Genomic DNA, 24,459 nt, shown 5'->3' with positions numbered 1-24,459 from the left:
ATTGGATTTGTGGTGTCATCATATCCAAGGCTTGTTGTAAATAACTCAATAAGCTTTGCTTTCTATATTTTGGTGATATTAATGTGAAGAAAATGCACCTTATCTATTGGTCTAAAACTTGCAAGCCTAAAATCAAAGGGGGTTTGGGGTTGCCAACTTTTGATGCTCTCAGATTTGCCTTCGATTGCTCGCTGATTAGAAGAATTTATAATTCCTCCTCTTTGCTCTCGTCTTGGTTATGTAATAGATATTATTCTCCGTGGAAGCCCATTTCTAGAATTGCCTCACCCATATGGAAGAGTATAAATAAAACGACCCTCAAAGCAAAAGATAACTTCAGCTTCTCTATTGGTGCTAATAACCCCATCTCTCTCTATTGGGATCACTGGTGTAATGTGCAAGCTCTATCTAATATGCCAATTTATAATACTATCATTGATCTATTTCCTAATGATGCTAGGCTTAATGTGTTTATAAGTCCAACTGGTTGGTCTCTGCCCTTGTCACTCAACGGGTCCTTATGTTGCACCATTCAGGCCAACCCACTCTTTGGAGGGAAACTCTTGCTGTCTGAAGTGGCATTCGAGCAATGGAATTGCATCTTTTCATTCTTATATTGCTAAATTTTTTTAAGGAGGATTGTGATGTTACTTGACATGCTGCGGTTTGGCATAAGAATTATTCCCTTAGATATTCAATTTTTGATTGGCTTACTATGGCGGGTGGTCTTAAAACAGCTAATACTTTGATTTTAAGGAACATTTTTGTTGAATCGGTGTGTGTTTTATGCAACCAAAAACAAGAAACGGTGGCCCATCTCTTCTTTGAATGTGACTTTTCCTAATGTGACTTTTCCTTTTATGTGATTTATGGCATTATTCACAGCTTCATGTGTTTCTTTTTTGTCCAAATCTGTTTCAAATTGCTGATTTTCTTCTTGAAGGGCATTCGGGTAATCGAGTTAAGCTTTCTCTCTTAATTTTGTGGTGTTCTTTCTATTATATTTGGCGAGAGCGGAATGAAAGGAGGTTTGCTTCTATTGATAAAAGTGCTTTTATCGTAAGAGAATTTATTAGAAAAGAGGTTTTGTTTAAGATATCAAGGTGGAAGAATGGAGAAAAATTTTAAAGTATTATATTGGCTGGGCTTTAGCTGCTACTATTCTGTTCGGCCGCTCATTTTGGGTGGCGTCCCTGTGTTTTGTTAGAATTCTTTGTAGATGCTGGTGAGCCTTTCTATAGGCTATATTTTTGCTTTACTTCTTGTTCAATGTGGAGTTTTTGCATTTCTCTTCCAAGGCTTCTCGGATGATTTTGCTACACTTGATCAAGGTTTTTTGGCTATGGTTTGGTATTTTGGGGCGAGGATGAGTGGATTGCTTCCCTTTCCCTTGGATGGCGACTCATAGCAACTAGGCTCCCCTTGGATGGCTTTTTTCACAACTGGGGATTACTCAAGTTCTGGATGGATGCAATCCACATACTAAGCCTTCTTTTCGGTGCTCCCACCTTTAGTTCTTTGATTCTGTTACTTTAATGTTGCTTGTGTATAATTTATACACCTTCTTGTTCCTTACTTCTTCTTATTCCTCCTTTACATGTAATTATTTTTTATTAATGAAATTGGGCTAGGCCTTTAATTTTCAAAAAAAAAAAGTAATTTTTATAAAGGTGTTTGTAAAACTATTATGAAAAAAATAACTTTCAAAAGCTACTGCAAAAAGCAGTTTTCTAACACAAAAATTTTTGAAAGTTGAACAAAAATTAATGAGCAAATATAATAATCTTAAAAGCAAAACAATAACAAAATTGTGTCAAACCAAACCTAAAACTTTCAAGCTTCATTTGGGACGGCTTTCTTATTGCTTCTTAAAATAATTTTTTGATATAAAAATTTTAATTTTAGTATTAGAAAATTACTTTTAGAAGCAGTAAAAAAGCCGTCCCAAACGAAACCTCAAATGTACATAAAGTACTTTCCTCCTACTTAAAAAAATTGACTTGCAAGGAGTATGAAAACAAATTACGAAGGAAGACAAAACTATCCGCAATAATAAATTAAAAGATTCATGATCTAATATTTTCCAAATCTAACAGCCCATCGCCACGAAAAACCCAAGCGATTATAAGTCAACAAAATCAGTTTAGCTTCTCGCAATGTCTACATATGGAATTCGCTTGTAATAGCCTGAAAATGTAGATCATTAGTTTCCCCCAATTGTCTCTTTCTGCCTCCATTTAGAAGCTAAATAATGACAAACTTAGTTAACTAAACTTCGACATAATGGTTGAATTCTTCCTGCAAATTGCATAGCTTAGTCATCCGAGCTATTTGATCTAATGACAGAAGGGAGGGCTTGGTCCTGAAGCTCCCTTGAGTCCAAGTGGAGGCCAAAATAGAACTGCTTGGCCTGCGAGATAACATTATTCAAGTTGATCAAACCACCAAAAGTGTTTGAATTCGGTCCAGTTAGTCGTTCCTGATAAACCAGGTTGTAGCTCATCAAATTCAAAGTTGTTTAAACCCTTAGGTAGCCGAGAGCCTAATCTCATTTATGAAGAAGTTCAAGACTAGGCAACGAACTTCATCCTGCAAAATGGATTAGTAAAAAGGCAATAGAAAATCAAGACAGATGAGATCATTGTAGTGTAAAACTTTTATTCTTCCTTAACACTCAATGCTACAGTGCTGGTATTCATATAAGGAAGATGACAGAGTTCGTTGAGCAGCAACGGTTGAGATCAAACTAGATCCAGACCGTGAACGGGCGGGATTAACTTAGCACTGTAAAAGCTGGGAAAGCTGCGGTAGCCGTTTGCGTTAGTGGAGAGGCACGATGATGTATCAAACGCACTTATCAGTTATCACTTCCCCGCGAGTTAACAGTTCTCCTGTAATGTTAACTTGGTACTGAGAGATTGAAATCGAGTAGCTGAAAGAGGCTTAGTGAAGATATCCGCAATTTGATCCATCGAAGAAACATGATGCACACTGATATTTTTAAGATGAATACAGTCACGGATGTAATGGAAATCCACCTCTATATGTTTCTTGCGGGCATGAAACACAGGGTTATTGGCTAATGCTATAGCCGAAACGTTATCACAAAACAGAGGTGTAGAGGTAGTGACTGGAACCTGAAATTCCGTAAGCAGACGACGAAGCCAGATGATATCACTGGCTGCAGTAGCTAAGGCTCTGTATTCGGCTTCAGTGGAGGATCTAGCCACCGTAGTTTGCTTTTTGACACACCATGAAACAAGATTGTTTCCGAGGTGGTAGAGGCGTTAAAACGGGTTTGCAGTCTTTCATACCTGCCTTATTTAGAAGCGTTTGAGCATAGAGAGCTTGGGATAGATGCAGTCCGTTGGAAGTGTGCTTAACCTGAAGGCCCAAAAAATTGGAGACAGAGCCAAGATTTCTCATGTGAAATCTGGAATTTAAGGCAGATAGCAGATAATCAATTGTAGATGGATGATTGCCCGTGAGTAAAATGTCGTCTACATACACAAGAATGTAGATTTGAATGGCTCCTTTGGAGTACCGGAGGATAGATGGATCAGCTGCACTTACAAGAAATCTAAATTCTGTAAGAAAGTTGGTAAAGGTAGAAAACCATTGACGAGGTGCTTGTTTAAGGCCATAGAGTGCCTTTTTGAGTAAGCAGACGTGATTCGGATAATTGGAGTCGATGAAGCCTTGAGGTTGCTTCATGTAAACGGTCTCCTCTAGTTGCCCATGCAAGAACGCATTCGAAATGTCAAGTTGCAGTATAGACCATTGTCTAGAGATAGCAACAGTGAATAAAATGTGAATGGTAGGGAATTTAGCAACCGGACTGAACGTATCAAAATAATCGAGGCCAAATTCTTGATTAAAACCTTTGGCAACTAGGCGAGCTTTGTGCCGAGCTAAAGTCCCATCTGCATTGTACTTTGTTCGGAAGAGCCATTTGTTTCCAAGTACATTAAAATTAGGAGATGGGGGAACAAGGACCCAGGTTCCTTGTTGTTGGAGTGCCTCAAATTCCATTGACATAGCCTTCCTCCAAACCGAGTGTTTGTGAGCCTCAGAATAGGATGTGGGATTCGAAGGAATGATGGAGTGTTGTAGATCAAAGATTTTCTTGGGTTGAAGGAGCCCAGAGCGAAGACGAGTGATCATTGGATGCTTAGTGGGAGGATGAGTTGGCTGAGTATTTGTAGAGTTGGATGAGCTGGAATGAGACTTGTGGGTTCTAGATGTTGAGTCCGTTGATGTGGGTGGAACCGGTCGATGAGGAGAGTTAAAGGTGTGATCAGACAGTGCAGTAGAGGGATAAGGAGTTGTATGTGTGGCTGGAACGAGTAGGGAGGAAGGGATATCAGAGTACTTAGGAGGAGAATTGGAAGACAATGTATAAGGTACAGTTTGAGATGGAAAGATGGATTCAAAAAATTTGACATGTCGAGAGAGATACATCCGACCATTGGAGATACAAAAACATTTGTATCCTTTGGTATGATCAGAGTAACCAAGAAACAAACAAGGAATGGAGCGTGGCTGAAATTTGTGCTGGAGCTGAGTAGGTATCCACGGATAGCATAAACATCCGAATACCTTGAGGTGTGCATAATCAGGAGGAGAGTTATGCAATAGTTTGAAGGGCGACTTATTCCTGGAATTTTTAGAGGGGAGCCAATTGATGGTGTGAACAGCAGTAAGAAGAGCTTCAAACCAGAAATGAGTGGGTAAATTGGCATGAAAAAGGAGTGAACGAACGGTTTCAATGAGATGCCTGTGCTTGCGTTCAGCAACACCGTTTTGCTGCGGAGTATAAGGGCATGTCAGTTGATGAACAATGCCAGCCCGGGAAAGATAGGCATTGAAAATTTTATTAACAAATTCACCTCCTCCATCGGTTCGAAGAGTCTTAATGTGTTTATTAAATTGATTTTCAACAGTGGATTTGAAGTGAAGAAATTGAGTAAATGCTTCAGACTTGAGTTGTAAAGGATACACCCAGGAGTAATGCGTAAAGTCATCAACAAAAAGAAGATAGTATTTATAACCATTGTTTGATACTATTGGGGAAGGACCCCATACATCACAGTGGATTAGTTCTAATACATTCTTGGTTTTGGAAGCAGATAAAGAAAAAGGTAGACGATGAGACTTTGCTCGCAAACAGGCAGAGCAGTGAAAACTAGATACAAGTCTCTTAGTGGGAAAATAAGCCGAAAGCAGTTGAAGAGTAGATGGAGACGGATGCCCAAGTCGTTGATGAAGCAAAACTGGATCGATCATTTTGGTGTGAAGAGCTGTCGAATGAGTTGTAGAAGAGTATGAAGCAGCAGGTCGAAGCTCAATGGGGTAGAGACCTTGACGACATGGACCTTGGAGAAGAATCTGATTGGTCCGGGCATCCTTGATAAAGAAGCCATTAGCATGGAAGACGATGAAACAAGAGTTTTCATTAGTTAGCTTATTAACAGAGAGTAGATTATGTGATAGATGCGGGACATGAAGAATTTGAGAAAGCTGAAGCTTACGAGACGGAGTGGGAAGAAGACCTTGTCCGGAATTAGCAATAGGCAGCAGCTGACCATTTCCAACCTGAATTTGCGATGAGCCAGTATAGGTTTGAGGGGTTTGTAGATGCTGTAGATTGGATGTTAGATGCGATGTAGCTCCAGTGTCGAGGAACCAGTCATCGGAGCTGGGGGCATCTGCAGACAGAAAGGCTTGTTGAACTGGTTGGTAATTGAGGTCAGTGCGATACCAACACTGAAAGGCTGAATGGCCGACCCTGTTACAAATTTGACATTGAACAGAGGAACGAGGACGACGTCCCCCACGGGTGGCTGGAGACGGAGATCGACCACCACGATTCTGGTTATAAGAGAAGCGTCCCCTGCCTCTAGAACGACCACGAACAGCTTGTAGAGCAAAGTTGGTATCAGTAGTGGTTTGAGTAGGCATTTCAATAGCTAAGTTAGATTGCATATTGAGCTCTTCAGTGCACAATAAAGAGTAGAAATCATCTACACCGATTGGTTGGAGTTGAGATCTAATGGTGGTTTTAAATGCATTGTATGCTGGTGGTAATCCTTTTAGAGTATACAGAATAATGTCTGCAGAGTCGATGGTAGAGCCAGCTGCAGTAATCGCATCGACTTTCTATTTAATGTCAGAGAGATATTGAACCATAGTTTTGTCTCCCTTTTGTACATTATGTAACCCACTCTTCAGTTGAAGTTGTTTGGAAGGATTGGTGGATTGAAGTCGCCGCTGAATGGTAGTCCAGATGGCATGACAGGACTCAAGGTTGAGAACATAGGGAAGAAGCGACGGAGAAATGGTAGCATACAAAGCTGATGCTAAATTCTGATCTATGAGTTTCCATGACTGATAGAGAGGATTAGTGCTTATCGTTCCGTCTGATGCGAGAACTTGACGCATTGGCATGGCGGAAGACCCATCCAGGTAGCCTTCAAATCCATTAGCAGAGAAGAGAGTTAGGATTTGAGCTTTCCAAATAGGATAGTTGTCAGCATTAAGCTGTGTACTGAGCACGGTTTTGACATTGGTCATGAGAAACTTGAGTTGGGGAGGGATGGAAATTTCGGTCTTCGGAGCCGATTGTGAGGAGGGCGGAGTGACAGATGATGCTGGAGAGTCCATTGATACCAGGTTGCTCTGATACCATGAAGAAGTTCAAGACTAGGCAACGAACTTCATCCTGCAAAATGGATTAGTAAAAAGGCAATAGAAAATCAAGACAGATGAGATCATTGTAGTGTAAAACTTTTATTCTTCCTTAACACTCAATGCTACAGTGCTGGTATTCATATAAGGAAGATGACAGAGTTCGTTGAGCAGCAACGGTTGAGATCAAACTAGATCCAGACCGTGAACGGGCGGGATTAACTTAGCACTGTAAAAGCTGGGAAAGCTGCGGTAGCCGTTTGCGTTAGTGGAGAGGCACGATGATGTATCAAACGCACTTATCAGTTATCAATTTAGTCATATGGGAGAATTCTCTTACTCAATCTTAATAATAGAAATCACCCAATGATTAACAAGATAGTTTGTGTCACACCTCAAGTCAGGCCTGGAATGTGATACACCTTGACAACACAAGAAGCGATGAAGGGATATAAATATATGTTTTATACACACAAAAGAGAAAAGTGTCTAAACCAAAAAATATAGCTAATTATATAAAAGTAAATAATGGAAAGGAAACTAATTATTCATTTTAGTAGTAGGAATTCAAATAACAATATACCAAAATATTAGTACTATTATTACAAGTTAAAGAAATGCAACTAGAATAAATAATAGGAAAGAAACTATCCAACCGGCAAAGCAAATATATAATAGCTTACTACGAAATATAAAATACCACGTATAGCCTACCGTTGATAAATATGCTATTGAAGCGACGGTTCGCTAAAAATGCTAGCAAGATCTATCATAAGAAGAGACAATATGCTTTAAATCAAACTCAGCAAGTAACTCATATCTATCAAAGCATAAACGACAAATGAATGAGACATGTAGTATGAATAACCAAAAATGGAGAAAAATAATAACCTATAGTCACTATATCAAAGTAGCAATGACACATGTCATACTCATACAACATATTCTAGCATGTTGGTGTCTATGTGAAATAATTGTTAATGCCAAATCAATACAAAGCTTAAAAATGCAACCACACTAAATATCATTGTACCACAAAATGTCTGACTTATCAGGCGCCATTCATATCATTCAGTCAAATTTAATTATATATATATTTTTTCTTTCAAGTACCCACCATCAAGAAGGTAAATACTAGACTAGGAATTCGAAACCGAACTTGACCTGGTTCAGATTTGCGAGATATAGAGGGTTGATGCATGACTAGGGGTTTTTGTGCTAGAAATGGCTAGTTTGGCTTGGTCACATGCATAGGTTTGGCTTATCAACTTCGCTTCTATCTCAAATTTTATTAAAACAATGTTCAAAACCTAACTCAAACCTTTACTAATTTGAACTCTTTATTTGAAAAAGAAATTTGAATTATATTCTAAATTTATTTTATATGATTCAGCATATGGTTAAACATATTTTTCAAAGATTATAGCCAAATCTTAAGCTAAAATAAAAATGTTCAAACTACATTCGAATAATATTTGAACATATTACATGGGATTCAGATCTTATTTGAAACAAAAAGTTTATGTTTGAATACAGCTCAAGATAGCCTCGAACAAGATTTGAACCCCCGCAATTAGTGTTTGAACTTAATTCAAACTTTTTGTCCAAACTTCAAATTAAGGCCTCGTTTGGGACGGCTTTCTTCCCGCTTCGTAAAGTGGCTTCCTAGTACAAATTAAGTTTTTTTACTAAAAAGTCGCTTTAAGAAGCAATAAGAAAGCCGTCCCAAACGAAGCTTAAGTGTTTAACATTTTCAAACTTCTAGGTTCATTTTGAAACTAGAGTTTTGAATACTTTTAAAGCTCTTATTCAATCGTAGCTTTTGAGCATCTCCTTCCTATTAAAAGTAATTAGGTGTGCTGCTAGTGTTGGAAGAGATGGTGATGGATGCGATCTAATCTAAATAAAAATAATATTAATTAGGCAAACATTTCATTAGAGGATGGAATCGATCACTCATAAAGATTGCTAAATGCTTCAAATTAAAATTACCATACCGAGAAGAGTGACAGTCCATTCGATTGAGTTTTGAGATATTTGAGATGATGGCCTCATTTGAGACGGATTAATTCCACCTTTTCTGTTTCAAAACAACACAATGGGACGCTTCTGTAGAAATGTTTTTTTTAAGGAACGTCATTTTACTACTGTTTTGAGAAGCTTTTTGATATTTGCTTCTCTAATAGAAATCTCTGTTTCTTCAACCAACATTTTTAAAAATACCTTTTACATAAGGTACCCAACTACCAAACTAAGCCAAAGTTTGGAAGAAGGAAGTTTGAACTATAGTCTTTTTCGAATGTTCTCTTAATATGAGAGAATATCCCACATCTTTTTAATATAAAGATATTTTCATTTGAAATTGACTTTTTAGCATATCTATGAAAATATATATATATATATGAAATGTTAGAGGTGTACATTTTACTCATGTGAAGTTGAATTGAAATAAAAATTTATTATTAATGATTAAATGTTGAGGGGACACATTTTGCTATATAGAGTCATTTTTCTTGAAGTTCTATTGACTTTTAAATGAAGGATTAAATTCAGCATTAAAAGAATGACAAGTCATCTATTTAAATATAATAATAATAATTTGTTGCATTATATTTTCTTCTTTCATTGAAGTCAGAAAAAAAATTTATAAATGTTCAATAAAATTATAAACATAGAAAAATTTAATTTATGTGCCTCATTAGGTTCAAAATTGGGCAAATATTTTGTTTGCTTTATTAGGAAAGCATGCCCAAAAATTCATTTTAGACCAAAGTACTTCCACTACTCTCAAGCAAGTAGCCACGGTATCTTTCGATTAAGAAACTTTTTGACTCTTTCTTTTCCCAGTTACGTCTTCCACGACCAGTATTCACATGTGATCAATTCATAGTAAAGTTCCAAGATAAAGCTTTCATTTCTATCTTAAACTAACAGTTTAAGGTTAGTGATGCAATATATTTGGCTAGTTATATTTGAAATGTTGTTTGTACTTTTGACTATAAACCTAAAACAATATAAACATCACATCACCTATTTTGAATGTTCATCAATCTTGCTCAAATCTTGATTGAATCTTATTTGAACCATATATTACCCTATTTGAATACAGTCCAAACAATATTTGATCATGATTCATATGAGGTTTGATCAAAGTTTGAATTAGATTAAAATATAATTCAAGAAAAGAATCTAAATACGGTTAGAGTAATGTTCGATTTTTATTTTAAAGAATATTTGAATATTATTTGAGCATTATTCAAACATGGTTTTAATTGCATTGTTTTGCCCACTCTTTTGGAATTTACTCATTTCAATTATTATACTATGTATGTAAATGCTTGTTCAAATCATGCATATAGAAAGGCTTTATAATGCTTGGCTCACTTATAGAGTTCGGGTATGAATGAGAAAATTATTATGGAATTTGTGGTTAATGACCTCATTTTATTCAACGTTAGAGTCAATATCACAATACTTCAAATTATTGAATTATGCAATGATCAATATTTGACAATTGTGCCGCTAAAAATTAATGTAAATATGAGCTTTTTTATAACAATTTAGTCATTCTGAGCATATAAACTAATTATCATGTCATTATCATGTATTGTTTTATGATAATAGTTTAAATCCTAATGATCTTCAAGATCTTGCACATTCACTTATACATGTGCATGTTTTTCCTTTCAAAAATATTAGTTGTGCAATATCTTCTTAGAGTTACACCTGATCTTACATAATTTAATGTTACAATCTGGGAGCTCGATCTTTTTTTTTTAAAGGAAAATCCACAGAGGGCTTACGCATTAATTAAAAACGAGGATTACAAACTCCTAAGAGGAGACCTTCATCTCACTATGCTCCAAAGAACTACAAAAAATTACCAAAAAAATCCTAAGTGCGGATGGTCCCCTAAACTAGAGAATACAAAAACACAGTAACATTCTAGGCTGTAAGAGGACAGCACTCAAAAAAGAAAGACAAACAAAGAGACAATAAGCACAATCTTTCTCCAAAATTTAAAGCATTGAATCCACCATCTAAACTTGCCCTTGAACCTGCAAAACCAAGCAAGAATAAAACAGAAGCAACCAAAGCAAGTAACGGATGTAATATAAAGGATTAATAAAAAATAAAATAAATTGCATAAAAAATTTAACAAAAAGGATATAGAGATGCTCCCATTAACAGAAGTGTTCACAGTGTTAAAATACCAAAGAAAAATGGTAATTAAAGCGCCATTTAACCCCGAATAATCAAAGTTACGAGCCACCCAATCAAAAAGGGTGGAAACGACAAGGCAATAAAAACAACGACATAGCACTTATAGAAGGAAGGCACAACATAAGGAGAACTCCAGCTAGCAGCACCAAAAACCAAACCAAAATGATCTAGATAACGGGAGATGAGGCCAGCAATGGAATGCGGATTAATAGAGCTCAGGAAGAAACACCTACCGTAGCTTTCATGAATAAAACCGCAATGCCGCTCCATTCTAATCCCATAACTATAAGAATATAAGAAGGTGCAGTATAAATGAGTAAAGGAAATCATAAGTAGCCAATAAGCCATCATAATTGAGTAGGCATCAGACAAACACTTCCAGAACTCAGAAATCAACCGACAAGTAAAGGTAGAAATGAGGCAGCAATTGCAACCAACCAGATAGGGATCCACACGAAGGGGGTACCCCAATCTCTGTCTAACAGCTGGTCCCTTAGAAACAAACCAGCAGTAACAACCAGTTCAGCACAAACATGAGAATCACAGAAAATACCGCAGCTGGAACAAAAAAACCAGCACACCGTCAAGAGAAACCAACAAAGCCCATCCGACAAAGTGCTCCCAGGAATAGAAGAGCAAAAATAGGGGTATAATTGAGGTAAAATGAAGTCCCAATCATTACTCAAATCCCAAACCATAAAGCACAGCAATAGAAACAGAAAAATGACAGGAGCCTCAAAACCAACAAATAACACATCAGACAAGAGAAGAAAATTAAAGTCTAACATATGGTAAACCCATTTAATAACAGTAAAATCCATAATAGCATCCAAATTACACCTCAAGTTTGTAAGAAAATCAGCACACGGATTACCTTCCCTGAAGGCATGAGTGATAGTAAAGTTAACTGAACTTAAAAGATGATTAATATTATAGATAATATAGAAAAGATCTGAATTATAAATACTTTCAGTATGCTTCATGAGGCAATGGATACTAGATATAGCATCCACCTATATCCAAATATTAGAAATATCCATAGAAATACAAGATTTAAGACCATTAAGAATAGCAGTGAGTTCAGTCAAAACCACTGAACACTTCATAATAGGGGTGTGGACCTCCGAAGGAGCACCGCTCGTGGGGGTTCGAATGCAGAGGGTACGGACGCACTATCTCGTAGGACAAAATGATCGTAGGATGTGATGCATATTTTCTTCATGAGAGCAACATTGGCATTTGGAAGTAATATTAAAGCCTCTCTTTCTTAAATTGTCATCAAAAGGAATGTAGTTATGCATGATTCTCCAAACAAACACCAAAACAGTCTTAGGGATACTCTTATGCCAAATCATAGAATAAATTATATTAACACCATTCTTCTCCCTGAAATAATGCCAAGCTTCTTTTAACGAAAATCTCCCATTATAAGAAAGATCACACAGAATTAAATCATTAGAATCAGTATTAATAGGAATACTCAAAATAGTAGAATGAACAATATCTGGAATAACATCAGACAGTTTATTGTAGTCCCACATGTTATTAGAAATAAAATCATGAACTTTCAAGGTAGACAACGAAGAAGAAAAGATGAAAGAATCAATGGACCGACTGTGAAGCCACTGATCTTGCCAAAAGAATAGGTTCGCTTTACCCAAACCCCATTTGAAATGGGAATCAACACTCCACTTGATCTTGCAAAGTCTATTCCAAACCTTAGAATCACCCTTCTTATAAAAGCACATAGAAGGATGCTTCTCATTACAAAATTTAATATTCATAAATTTAGCCCATACAGAAAGATTAGAGCCAAAATTAAACCACAATTTATAAGAGAAAGCATGAGCTAAATCCCACATGTTCTTACAACCCAGAGCCCCTTCTTCCAACATACCATAATAATTAAGTAAAGAGGACCAAATCACTTTATGATGCACATTAGAGCCACACCAAAAGAACTTATTAATAATTTTTTCAATCCTGTTACACACCTCATGGGTGGAACGCAGAGTTCAAAAAATATACACAAGTAAGGAGCACAAAACACTTTTAATAAGAGTGAGTCTACCGCTAAAGATAAGAAAATTAGAATTCCACGAAAAGAGCTTATTGTGCACATTAGAAATAAGGTCATCAAAAAGAAAAGTCATTTTCCTACCCTTGTAAAGGGGGACACCCAAGTAATTAATTGGCAAAGAACCTTCAGTGAAACTAGTGCAATTCCTAATAGCAATCATACTATCATGAGAAATCTTCTTAGAGGCAATAAAATAGCTCTTATTTTTATTAATAGAAAGATCACTAAAAGTTTCAATTTTTTTTAAAAAAATCATAAGTCTTTTAACCCTATTAAAAGAAGCATTCAAAAAAAAAAATAATAATATCATCAGCAAAACAAAAATGAGAAATAGGAAAACCCACCGAAGTTCTATAATAGTTGCTAGGATAATTCTCAAAAAGATTGGAAATACCTCTAGAAAAAAAGTCCAAAGCAATAACAAAAAGAGCTAGAGATATAGGATCACCTTGTCTCAACCCATGGGAGGACTTAAAAAACCATTACATTAACCATTAATAATAATAGAGAAAAAACAATTTTCAATACACCGCTTAATAAGGTTAACAAAACCATTGTCAAAGCCAAGTATACCCAAAATATGATAAAGGAAATCCTAGTTAATGTTATCGTAAGCTTTGATAATGTCTAACTTGAATATAATGTTACCCCCAGTCACCCTAACATCTAAGTCATGCACAATCTCCTAAGCCAATAAAATATTATCTGATATGGATCTACCATGAATGAAGCTAGTTTGATTAGAAGAAATAATTTTAGGAAGTAAAGGAGAAAGTCTGTTCAAAAGTAACTTATAGATCAACTTACTAAAAAATGTACAAAGAACGATAGGTCTAAAATCATTCAAAGTAGAAGCACCTTTAATTTTAGGAATAAGCACAATGGAGGAAGAAGAGAAAAATTTCGGAATAGCATTACCCGAAAAGAAATCAGAGATTGCATTTAATAGATCAATGTGAATAAAATCCCAAGTTTTTTGAAAGAATTTAGTGGTGAAGCCATTCGGACCAGCCATAGAGTCAGCATTCAAATAAAAAACCGTCTTCTTAACTTCCTCCAATGTAGGAAGGGCATTGAGAGCCAAATTATCATCCTGGTTAATAAGGTGGGGGATAATATTGGGAGTATCAATGGGAGTAGGATTAAAAGTTTTATTAAATAAACCCTTAAAGAAATCCACACCTGAAGAAGCAATTTCCTCTACATCCTCAATAGAAGAACCATCCACTACAGAAAAAAAGCTAATTTCCGACGGAATTTCTAGCGAAAATAAATTCGACAGAAATTCCGGCGGATTTTCCGGCGGATTTCCGGCGGAAAATTTTTTATGGAGAACCATCGTATTTTTTTATTTGCTTTCCGACGGATTTAATTTCGACGGAATTTCTGGCGAAATTTCCGGCGGATTTTCGACGAAAATTAAATATGTTTAAAAAAATTGTTATAATAAATATTTATAATTATTTATTTTGTTAAATTAAGTTAAATAATTTAGTGACTCATTATCAAATTAAATTATTTAGAGTTTAGAAAAATAATATATTTTTAAAATTACGTTAGAATATAATAATATATATTTTTAAAATTATGTTATAATTAATTAGTTTTACTTATAATTATTTTTATATAAATTTATCAGTTCTACTTTAAATATAATAAAGTCTAGTTTGTAGCAGTTTTTAATGTTCGGCCTAGTGGATGGAGCGGGTGAGAGAAACTTGGCAGGGGTTCGAACCCCGCCACAGGCGCATAAGCGCAGAGGTGGTGAGCGGGGGCTGTTCGGGAACACCTGAGGTTAGCGTGCTGAGGGAGTGCTTGGGGGGGAGGCGCTCGGGTAAGATGGAGTAGGCGGGCAGCTTTTTTTTTTTTTTTTCTTATTTTCCGGTGCAAAAATAATCCGCCGGAAATATATCTCCGACGAATTTTTCGCCGGAAATATTTCCGGTGAAATATTTAACGCCGGAAGGGCTTTTCCGACGCATGGTTTACCGGCGGAAAGTTTTCCGCATGAAATCCGTCGGAAATTAGCATTTCCGGTGGATTTTAGCCATTTTTCCGACGAAAATGATCGCCGGAAATGACGTTTTTTCATGTAGTGATCAGCAAGGTTAATTTTATGGATTCAATTTCTAACTCTATTCCTCTTGACCATAACATAAAAATACTTAGTGTTATTATCACCATCAATTATGTGCTTTGAGGCAGCTTTCTGTTTCCAAAAGGTTTCTTCTAGAGTTTGAAGAGTAAAAAGAGAGTTCTAAGCTTTTGTGTTGATGATAACAAATATTATTGGATAAGTATTTTCTTATTCTTGTTTTATACATATGATAGATTTCTTGTCTTGTGTGTCACTAACTATTTCAGGTATAAAATATATTGAGCGGCAATGAAGAATCAAGGCTAAAGACAGTGTAGCGTCAGTGTATAAATCAATTTGTGTTTAACATAGAGTTTATACCATTTATATTTTGAGTCATTTTCTGTATTAGGTGTATGTTGCTAGACAGTCGTGCATACACACACAAGGTGGAGTAAAATTGAATATTTAAATTTTTCTATTAATCATAATATACGTTCCAAATCATACTATACGATATGTTCAAACATAAATTAATTCAAATGTTTAATTAAATGAGATTTGTTAAACTATGATATAACTAATCGTACAGAACGATCAACTATTTTATAAAACCCTACAATCGAATCTATGTTACTTAAAATAAACAAAATTGAATTTAAAATTTGAACTGATCGCACTATATTACCTTGTTTTTTATGTACGTACATTAATTAGAATTACCTAATTTAAATCCATAGATTAAGGAATCAAAATAGGATATAATTATCATTAATGGTCATACTATACGATATATATATCGTACAATTTAATTCACCCGAGAGCTCAAAGAATGAACCTTGGTTCATCCTAAATGATTTGTGATTCGATATACTAATCATATTGGATGACTATGCATCATGCATGAAGATCTTTGATATAATTCAACTAATTGTATTATATGATTATAGGCTAAAAATTAAATATTAGAAATTTTTTAGAGCGCACTTTATAAACTCATCAAACATCTTGAGAGAAGAAGGTTTTAGTAGATAGAGATGTTATCTTCTTGGAAGAGAGCTTTAGAAGGTGTCCACTTCACGGCAAATTATTACGTCCGGTGTCCGGATTTGCCGGACACCAATCCAGACGCGTCACGTCACCGAAATACACTGGGCCCCAATGTATTTCGGTGACGTGCCGTGCCCGGATTGGATGTCCGGACGTCGGGTGACCAGACGTAATAATTCTCCCCACTTCACATGTGTTGAACTCTGTTAAAAAAGCAAATAAAAAATATAAAAATATATACCTCTACCAAGTCACCTGCTCAAATCTTGTGCAAATATTGCTCAAATCTTGTATTTATCACGTTCTACAGTCGCCTCATTCCCTGCAAATGACACTGATACCAGCGGCCCATCCTCGCGTGCGCAAATTCTCCTCGATTGTGCTATGTATTCATCATTAAAATGAGAATGGAGCCTCATTTCATTTGTTTTTTTTCTCCTTCCTCACTTCTTCTCGGAACGAGACCTCTCAAATCCCTCTACACCTGAGCTCCTCCACCTTCGTTTCATAGACCAATCTCTCATCCTCCTCTGATCCACCAAAAGGAATCTTCCCGACCTCATAACCCATCAGACTCCCTAGCCGGACTTCAATGTGGCCGACTTCAAGCCACACATTGAACCCTACCTCACAACCACAGCCTCCGATAAAACCTCAATCCAGCACCTCTTCTCTATCCACCGCAAGCCACGATTCTTTCAGCCGTCCGTTCCTCCTCTACCTCCAACCATATCAATCCAGCCCACCTCAAACCACCCACGAACCCTATCGGACCTCATTCAAGACCCAGCAACTTGATCTCCACAAGCCCCTCTATGTTTGACTCTTAGGGTTCGTTTGAGACGGCTTTTTTATTGCTTTTTAAAACGGAGTTTTAGTACAATTTTTTTTATTTTTGTACTAAAACTCCGTTTTAGAAAGCAATAAAAAAGCCGTCCCAAACGAAGCCTTAACCTCATTCAAGACCCCAATACCCGAGATAATCCCTGCCTAGTTCCGGGAAAATTATTAGGTTCGGTCACCACCGGACCTAATTTTTAGGTCCGAACATCTAATTAAAACTTATCACGTTGACTGCGCTTTTACTGCATTTTAACTGCGTTTTTGACACGCTTAATTTAAAATAATATTTTATTAGTATTCTGACGTATCTCTACGTCCAGTGGCCGGACCTAATAATTTGCCCTAGTTCCGACCTCGCCTCTGAAGTCCACACCCATCTTCAACCTAAACCCACACATGCAGCCCCCACTTCATTCCAACATCACTCAAAAACCCAAGACCAAATCAACCACAAACCACTATAAATAATTGGTGAGATAAGAGGTATTCCTATAGTGAATGATTTTTTTTTTTTTTTGAATAAGAAGCTTGTTGGTCTGCCAACAAATGTTCAGCTTGAAATTGTACCAATTATTAAAACACCTTATAGAATGGTTAATAAGGAATTGTAGGAGCTGAAGAGTCAATTATTAGAGTTGATTGAGAAGGGGTTCATCAAACTCATTACATCTCCTTAGAGTGCTCATATTTTATTGATTAACAAGAAGGATGGTATGATGAGATTGTGTATAGGTTACATATATATGATTAAAGTGATTATTAAGAACAAATAACTTCTTTTGAGGATTAATAATTCCTTATTCAATTAGCTTGAGATTTTATATTTTTTAAAAATTATTTAACCATCAAGTAAGGATGAAGGAGAGTGATATTGCAAAGATAACTTTTGGTGTAAGGTGTAGGTTATGAATTTTTAGTTATGCTTTTTGGATTGATCAATACCCTAGTAGTATTCATGGATATGGTAAATAAAATCTTCAAGCCTTATCATCATTAGTTTGTAATAGAGATTATTTTTAATATATATATATATATATATATTCCATAGTTTATAATAGTGATTATTTTTACTATATTGATTTATTCCAAGAATGATGATGATCATTACTATCAAATATGGACTGTTTTAGTTTGCTAAGAGAGTAAAGATTATCTTACAAATTTTTAAGGGTGAGTTTTGGCCAAGTAATATTGTTTTCTTAGGTCATATCATTATTGGTGAAGATATACAGTTGATCCTGAGAAGGTGAGAATAGTAGTGTAATGACTAAGGCCAACTAGCGTGTTTGAGATTAAAAATTTTATGGGCTTGGTGGGTTAATATAGAAATTTTATGAAGGGATTTTCACAAATTACTTTACAATTATCTAGATTGATAAAAAAATGTTTAATTTGATTAAATAGAAGTATATGACCACAGTTTTAAGGAGCTTAAAAGATGATTGACCTTTGTAAAGGTTTTAGTAATTCCATTTGGAACTGGTAGATTTTAGATATTAATGATGCATCTTTGAAGGGTTTAGGATGTATTTTAATGTAGAATAAGAAGGTGATTGCTAATGTTTCTAAACAATTGAAGTGAATTATCTAATGCATTATTTAGAATTAGTTATAATAGTATTTGCTTAAAAATTTAGAGGCATTATCTATGTGGAGTAATATATGGAATATTTACATATCGTAAGTGTTTGAAGTTTTTTTATCAAAAATGAATTAATTTAAGACAAATAAGATGCTTATATTTGATGAAGTATTATGATCTTGATATGCAGTATTGTATTAGAAATATTTTAGTATATGCATTGCATAGGAAGTCTAGTGAACATGCAAGTTGGATGCTGACTTTGGAAGAACTAATTAGAGATATGATGGTCTTACAATTAGAGATCGAATTGTGAACACTTTTAGAGTCAATAAAGGAGGGGTAAGAGGCACTTTGGGATTCTGAAATAACTTAGAATTTCCTAACCTAAGCTAAGTATTGTGCTTTTGATCGTTGTATTAGAAATTTGGGAATATATAACTAGAAAATGAGGTCTTAAGGCATAAATTTGCCTCAAAATCTAAATCTAAATTGGGCACTATACAACAGTGACCTAAACCTAGCTAATGTGATGCAAAATTTGGACTTACCCCGACCTGGATTGGGGAGCCAACTAACCACTTAGTCTATTAAAATCTATGAGTCTGGTCATTTTTATAAAAGAGTGGTGGGTTGTTGTTGTTAAAATTTTTTTGAGAATTAGAACCAACGTCTAGAGCAGGTCATAATTGGTCCATTGACTTATGTTGGGTGAGAATTTTTTTAATCAAATATAATTAAAATTTTAGACTCATTTTTAAATTAATTTCTAGTGCAATGCATGGTGATTGACTCAATAAATTGATATGTAAAAATTTTTTAAAAAGGTTTAAAAAATTTTCCCCTAGAGATTGCATAACATCCCTTTGATAGATCTACACCCTCACAAGTCAAGTTTTCTGTTAGAACCCTAGGTGGGGAGGTGCCTAATAAGGAAGAGAAGTAAAAATATGCTTTATACAGACTTATGGTGATCCCGGACATACTTATTATATCGTTAAAGTTTTTATGTCAGCCTAAAATTTTAAATTTTAATTTTAAGTAAAAAAATATTTTTATTCGTATCCTCACGAGCCTTTGATTGGATTCCAAGCTAAAATAAAACTCGACATATAAATCTCCAAAAAAAACTAAGAAAAATAGGCAGTCTTAATTGCAAGACAAGTGAATAAATCAAATCAATCAATAAACTTAATTAAATAAATTAAATATCCATAAAAAATTTCTTGTTTATTATAATCCAAAATTTACAGTAATTAAAAGTGGCGGGTACCACTTACGATAAACCTGAATTCTAATCCTAGAATGGACACAAATGATTTTAAGTAGGATGCACTTCAAATCATCACCTCTTCGTCGTTCTTCGAGCTCCTTTGATTCATCGTATCAAGATACCCAAATGAAAAGAAAACTCTTCCTCTAAGAGGATGTTATTCATTCTTCTTTAGGTATTAGAGAAATTCAAATTTAAGCTTTTAAATGGAAAAGGATCCTCCCCTAAGGGATGTCCTTTCCTTTTTGGAATTTAACTTTAGATCTATATATCCCGATTCAAAGAACAACTTTCATAACTCAAGACTCAATCAAATTACATCAAAATTTGAAATAAATATATAAACTCCATGCAAGGTTATCTTAAGCAGTTTAAAGTAAAATACATCTTAAGCAGTTATATATATATATATATATATATATAATCATGCTCTTTTAATTACAAAGGAGACTTGGGTATTATTTTTTAGCAACTGCATAAAATTGTGTTAGTTTAAAACTTTATTTTAGCCCCCTTGATTTTAGCATTGTATGAGCGTGGCCACACATAGAAAACTTAATGAGCAATCAAATCGTTCCTAACCTAAGAGTAATCTACTACTTATCACATCAATTCACATATTATAGTTAAAGTAAGTAAACACTCACATCAATCAACTTTTAATCACAACATGCAATGAAAACTCAAAAAACTTAGCACACAATAGTAAAAGTAAATACAGCCTAACCTAACTCTAGAGTTGGTTGTCTTAGCAAACTATCTAAAAAGTGTGTGTAAAAGGTTGTGTGGCTGGGATGTGTAATAGACTGGGCAGCTTATTGAAGTTGTCTAATGTCTGGGTTTGTTAAAGGTCAAAGGGAAAATTGATGTTTGAGTCTAAATATTAATGTATTAGACCTTAACTTAGATATATTTTAATTGTTAAATGGTTACTATTTTTGTTGCTCACCTCGGCTATGAAGATTATTTTACCTTTTATGAGGCTACGTTACTAGCCTCGTAGGCCCAGGTTACCCAATAGTAACTGACATTGATTAAGTTAATTTAATTGGTTGAGGATTAAAAGTTTATAAATTTAAATTAAAAGGTGTTAATTGCTAGTTTTAATAATTAAACTTTTTTTTAATTTTAAATGAATTATTATTTTTTTAGAATTTTGGGAATTATTTAATTACATTAATTAAGGGGCTAAAAGTTGACTTTTAAAATTAAAGTTATTTCTAAAATTTAATATTATTTTAAATATTAGATCTTAAGATGAGTAATTAGACTCTAAGTTGCTCAATTTAAAATTTTCTATATTAAGTTATGATTTTATGATGCTTTAACCTAGTTTTGAACTACGGTTGACCACCGAGTTGATTTGACATAATTTTTGGGACTTAAAATTTTTCTAAAAATACTAAATCTTAATTAAAGTTGAGGGATACTAAGTTTGGTCAATTTGGAATTTTTCGGAATTACTTATGATTATGATTACTTACTAATTTTGGGGTGACATAATTTTTGGTCAATTTGGGTATTTTTGGAATTTTAAATATGGTTTAAGGATTTTTAGATTTTTACCCAAATTAGTCACAAACCTCTTGAATTCACCCCCAAAGGTCAGAAATGATCTAAGGAGATTTTTCCAAGTGTTTAAAATTTTTTTGGAAATTTTAATATGTTTTTAATTAATTAATTTTATTAATTATGGATTTTCCTTAGAAATTAAATTATTATTATTATTAAATCAAATGTCTAATCATAGGGCTTCTAGTTTTTTTTTAGATTGGGGATTTAATTATGAACACTTTGATATATTATTTGGAATTTTTTGATTTAAATTAGATTTATTGAGAATTTTTAAAAGTCATGGCTTAATTAAGGGTTGATTTGGGTTAATTAGATTTCTTAGCTTAATGGCTTGTAAAATCAGTAAACTCCTAGCCTAAAATGAATAGTGTCATTATGTTCAAATGTTATAAGTCTCATACCTATTGGGTATGCTTCTATGGTTCATCAAAAGTTTCTTAAAAGGGTCCTTAATTTTTGTCCTTAGATTGCCTCTAGGTTAAGTAGGTTTTAAATCAAAGTTATTAAACCCCAAAATACATCATGAATATCCACACCATACAAATACACAAGGAGCATATGACCTAGCTCTAGGTGCATAGGAATGAGTGAGTCTCCAAATGTTTGGGTTAACATTAAGATGTTATAGTAAGATAGACACTTGAAAGCTCACCCATTAAGCACTTCTCCATTTTGTTAACATTAACATGTTATAGCATCTCAAGTTAAATCCAAATGCAAATTGAAATGACTAACTGATAAACATGCAAATTAAAGTAAAGGGGACTAAATGTAAAGTGATTTGAATTGACTAATTTGATTAACATACACTTGAGCTCTAATTTGAAATTTCAATAGGAATGATTGGATGACAAAACAACAAATTCAAAACGCAATAAATTAAAGTATTAACTATAATTAATTATAGCTTAAGCTATTATAAAAAAATAATTAGTTTAAAATAGTGCTAAAAAAATTCTAAAAAATTTATTGAATGTAGGGAATGAAATGCCAAATTACACTACTGAATTTCAAAGTATTTGGATTTATAATTAATAAGATATTAATTTAAAAAACTTCCTAAATCAACTAAAAAGAACTACTCAAAATTCATAACACATTTTTATTCAAATTTATTTTTAAACTAAAGTGGATAAAATTATGAAAAAAAATGAGTATTTATACATAATTTTTAGAAAAAAAAATAAAAAATTTATGAATTTTTTAAACATTCTATTAATTAAAACACTTTAAAATTAATTAAAATTAATTTAAAAGAAATAAAATGACGATGGTAATAATGGTGGGCCACGTAGTGCAAACCAGAGCGTCAGGTCGACACCACAATAACTAAGGAGCTATGCGGCAACATCTGGATCACGGGATCAATACTGCATTAACAAAAAGGCATTAATGGCCAATGATTGCACCACTACAATCATTGGCCATTAATGCAGGACTCGACGACACGCGTCACTTATTCGAGTCAACAATGATTCAAATCATTAGGTCATTCGTGGTTTAAAATAGGTGGTCTAGATCACACCATACAAAGAATGAGACAGTGCAATCTAATCCATGGTCAAATTGAAAAAAAAAAATTGTGATATCAAAGTTGTTGATCATATGATCAACGACTAAAAAAATGTACAGGTGCATGCGATAAGCAGTTTATCCTTAGAATAAAAAAAGAACTCGTGCTCTAAAATGGCTTGGTCAAATTGATTTAAATTTTAAACAGAATAAGTGTAGCTTAAGAGCATTTTTGGGGATGTGTTCGTCTGGCTTAAAAATCACTTTATAGAGAACAATTTTAAACCATGTGTGTATAGCTAGGGTTAGACTTTTACCATGATTTACTTGTTGGATTTGTGCATTATTGGGCTTTTTGAACTTGTAGAGTGTCCGCGAATATTTGTTTAGAAAAAAACCAACCGCTAAAAACACCTAGATTGATAGCAAATTGAGATAAACGGAGTTTGGGTTCGGTTTGACCAGCAACTCATTGTCAGTGGCTGCGACTGATAGGTCTTTGCTAGGGAAAGGTAAAGGGAGGTTTGGAGAGTTGAAATGAAATGATAGATTACACCATGGTTTTTGGGGGCTGCGATTAGAATGAATGAATGAAATGAGACCTTTTACCTAGCTTAAGCCCTAAGGTTTGGTTTGGATGATCCTGATCAATTAGATGCTTTGCTCTGATGAGTGCTAAGTGTCCCAAGCCACTGAAAGGTTAGGGGGAAAGCCTGGGTTGAGCTGGTTTGCCATTGGTGGCTTCGGGCTTGAGGGGAGGGGGCCGGGACCATTTGCCACTTTTGGTTAAACCATCCTCTTGGCTTGGTTTAAAGGTCCTGTAGATAGCTTTGTCTTTCAAGTGGAATCACTTTAGCAGCTTAATCTAGGGAGAAATAAATTAGATCAAATATTAGACCATTTAAAAAGGTTTTGAGTGATTGCTAACTTGTTTGACCAGTCAACCAAACCCCACTGACTACCGAGGTGGAGAAAGGGGAAAGGTTGTTTGCTGGTCCAAAACTTTCCAAGCTTTGGAATATTGTATTTGGAGTTTGGAAAGAGAGTTAATCGTGAGAGACATTTCTTAAGTTTGGATTGACTAGTTGACTAGTCAAACTCTTGGAGTTGACCAAGATTAAACCTAAGGATGTGTATGCATGTTAATTGAATGGGTTTGGAAGGAGTGTGAAGTCATATATAGAGAGTTCAAATGAGTTGCTAAGTGTCTGAAAGGGTTTGACCAAGGTTAGAGGGATGACTTAGGTCAAACTCAATGGAGTTTTACTCATGATAGGTTTGGAAGCATTTAAACTAAGCTTTAGAGAGGATTTGATCCCATTATGATACATTTGACCAAATTCCAAGGGTTGATTTTGGTCAACTTCTTAGGATTTGACATGGAATGTATTTGAAAGCATTCAAAACATGAAATGGAATGGAATTAATGACTTGATTGGGCTTGGATGGGCTTGAAGAGGCATGCTTTTTCTAATGGGAGGGTTTGACTCAAATGGGTCAAGTTTGACCAGACTTTAACTTAGGTAGACAAGTCAACTATCGACTGGGTCAACATG

At 34.7% G+C, this 24,459-nt stretch overlaps 1 protein-coding gene across 1 annotated transcript; it reads right to left on the bottom strand.

Annotated features, from left to right (window-relative positions):
- Nucleotides 1-5,023: 5,023 nt before the first annotated feature.
- LOC110097154 (retrovirus-related Pol polyprotein from transposon RE2) lies at nt 5,024-6,995 on the bottom strand. The gene is made up of 2 exons (XM_020823402.2): nt 5,532-6,995; nt 5,024-5,406 (listed from the first exon to the last, which is right to left on the bottom strand). The coding sequence occupies exons 1-2, from the start codon at nt 5,983-5,985 to the stop codon at nt 5,345-5,347; spliced, it is 516 nt and encodes a 171-aa protein (XP_020679061.1). The 5' UTR covers nt 5,986-6,995; the 3' UTR covers nt 5,024-5,344.
- Between the last annotated feature and the right edge of the window lie 17,464 nt (nt 6,996-24,459).

This window comes from Dendrobium catenatum, unplaced genomic scaffold (assembly GCF_001605985.2).
Source record: "Dendrobium catenatum unplaced genomic scaffold, ASM160598v2 fragScaff_scaffold_1024, whole genome shotgun sequence".
Classification (NCBI taxonomy): Eukaryota; Viridiplantae; Streptophyta; class Magnoliopsida; order Asparagales; family Orchidaceae; genus Dendrobium; species Dendrobium catenatum.
Note: the sequence above shows the minus strand (reverse complement) of the source record. Positions and strands in the feature narration are given on the sequence as shown.

What these genes read in the sequence shown, in the direction of transcription:
- LOC110097154 (XM_020823402.2), bottom strand. Translation starts at nt 5,985, where the DNA reads ATGCAATCTAACTTAGCTATTGAAATGCCTACTCAAACCACTACTGAT. An exon ending in TCTTCTTCCCACTCCGTCTC is followed by an intron (nt 5,407 to 5,531) that starts GTAAGCTTCAGC and finishes TTCTTTATCAAG; the next exon opens with GATGCCCGGACCAATCAGAT.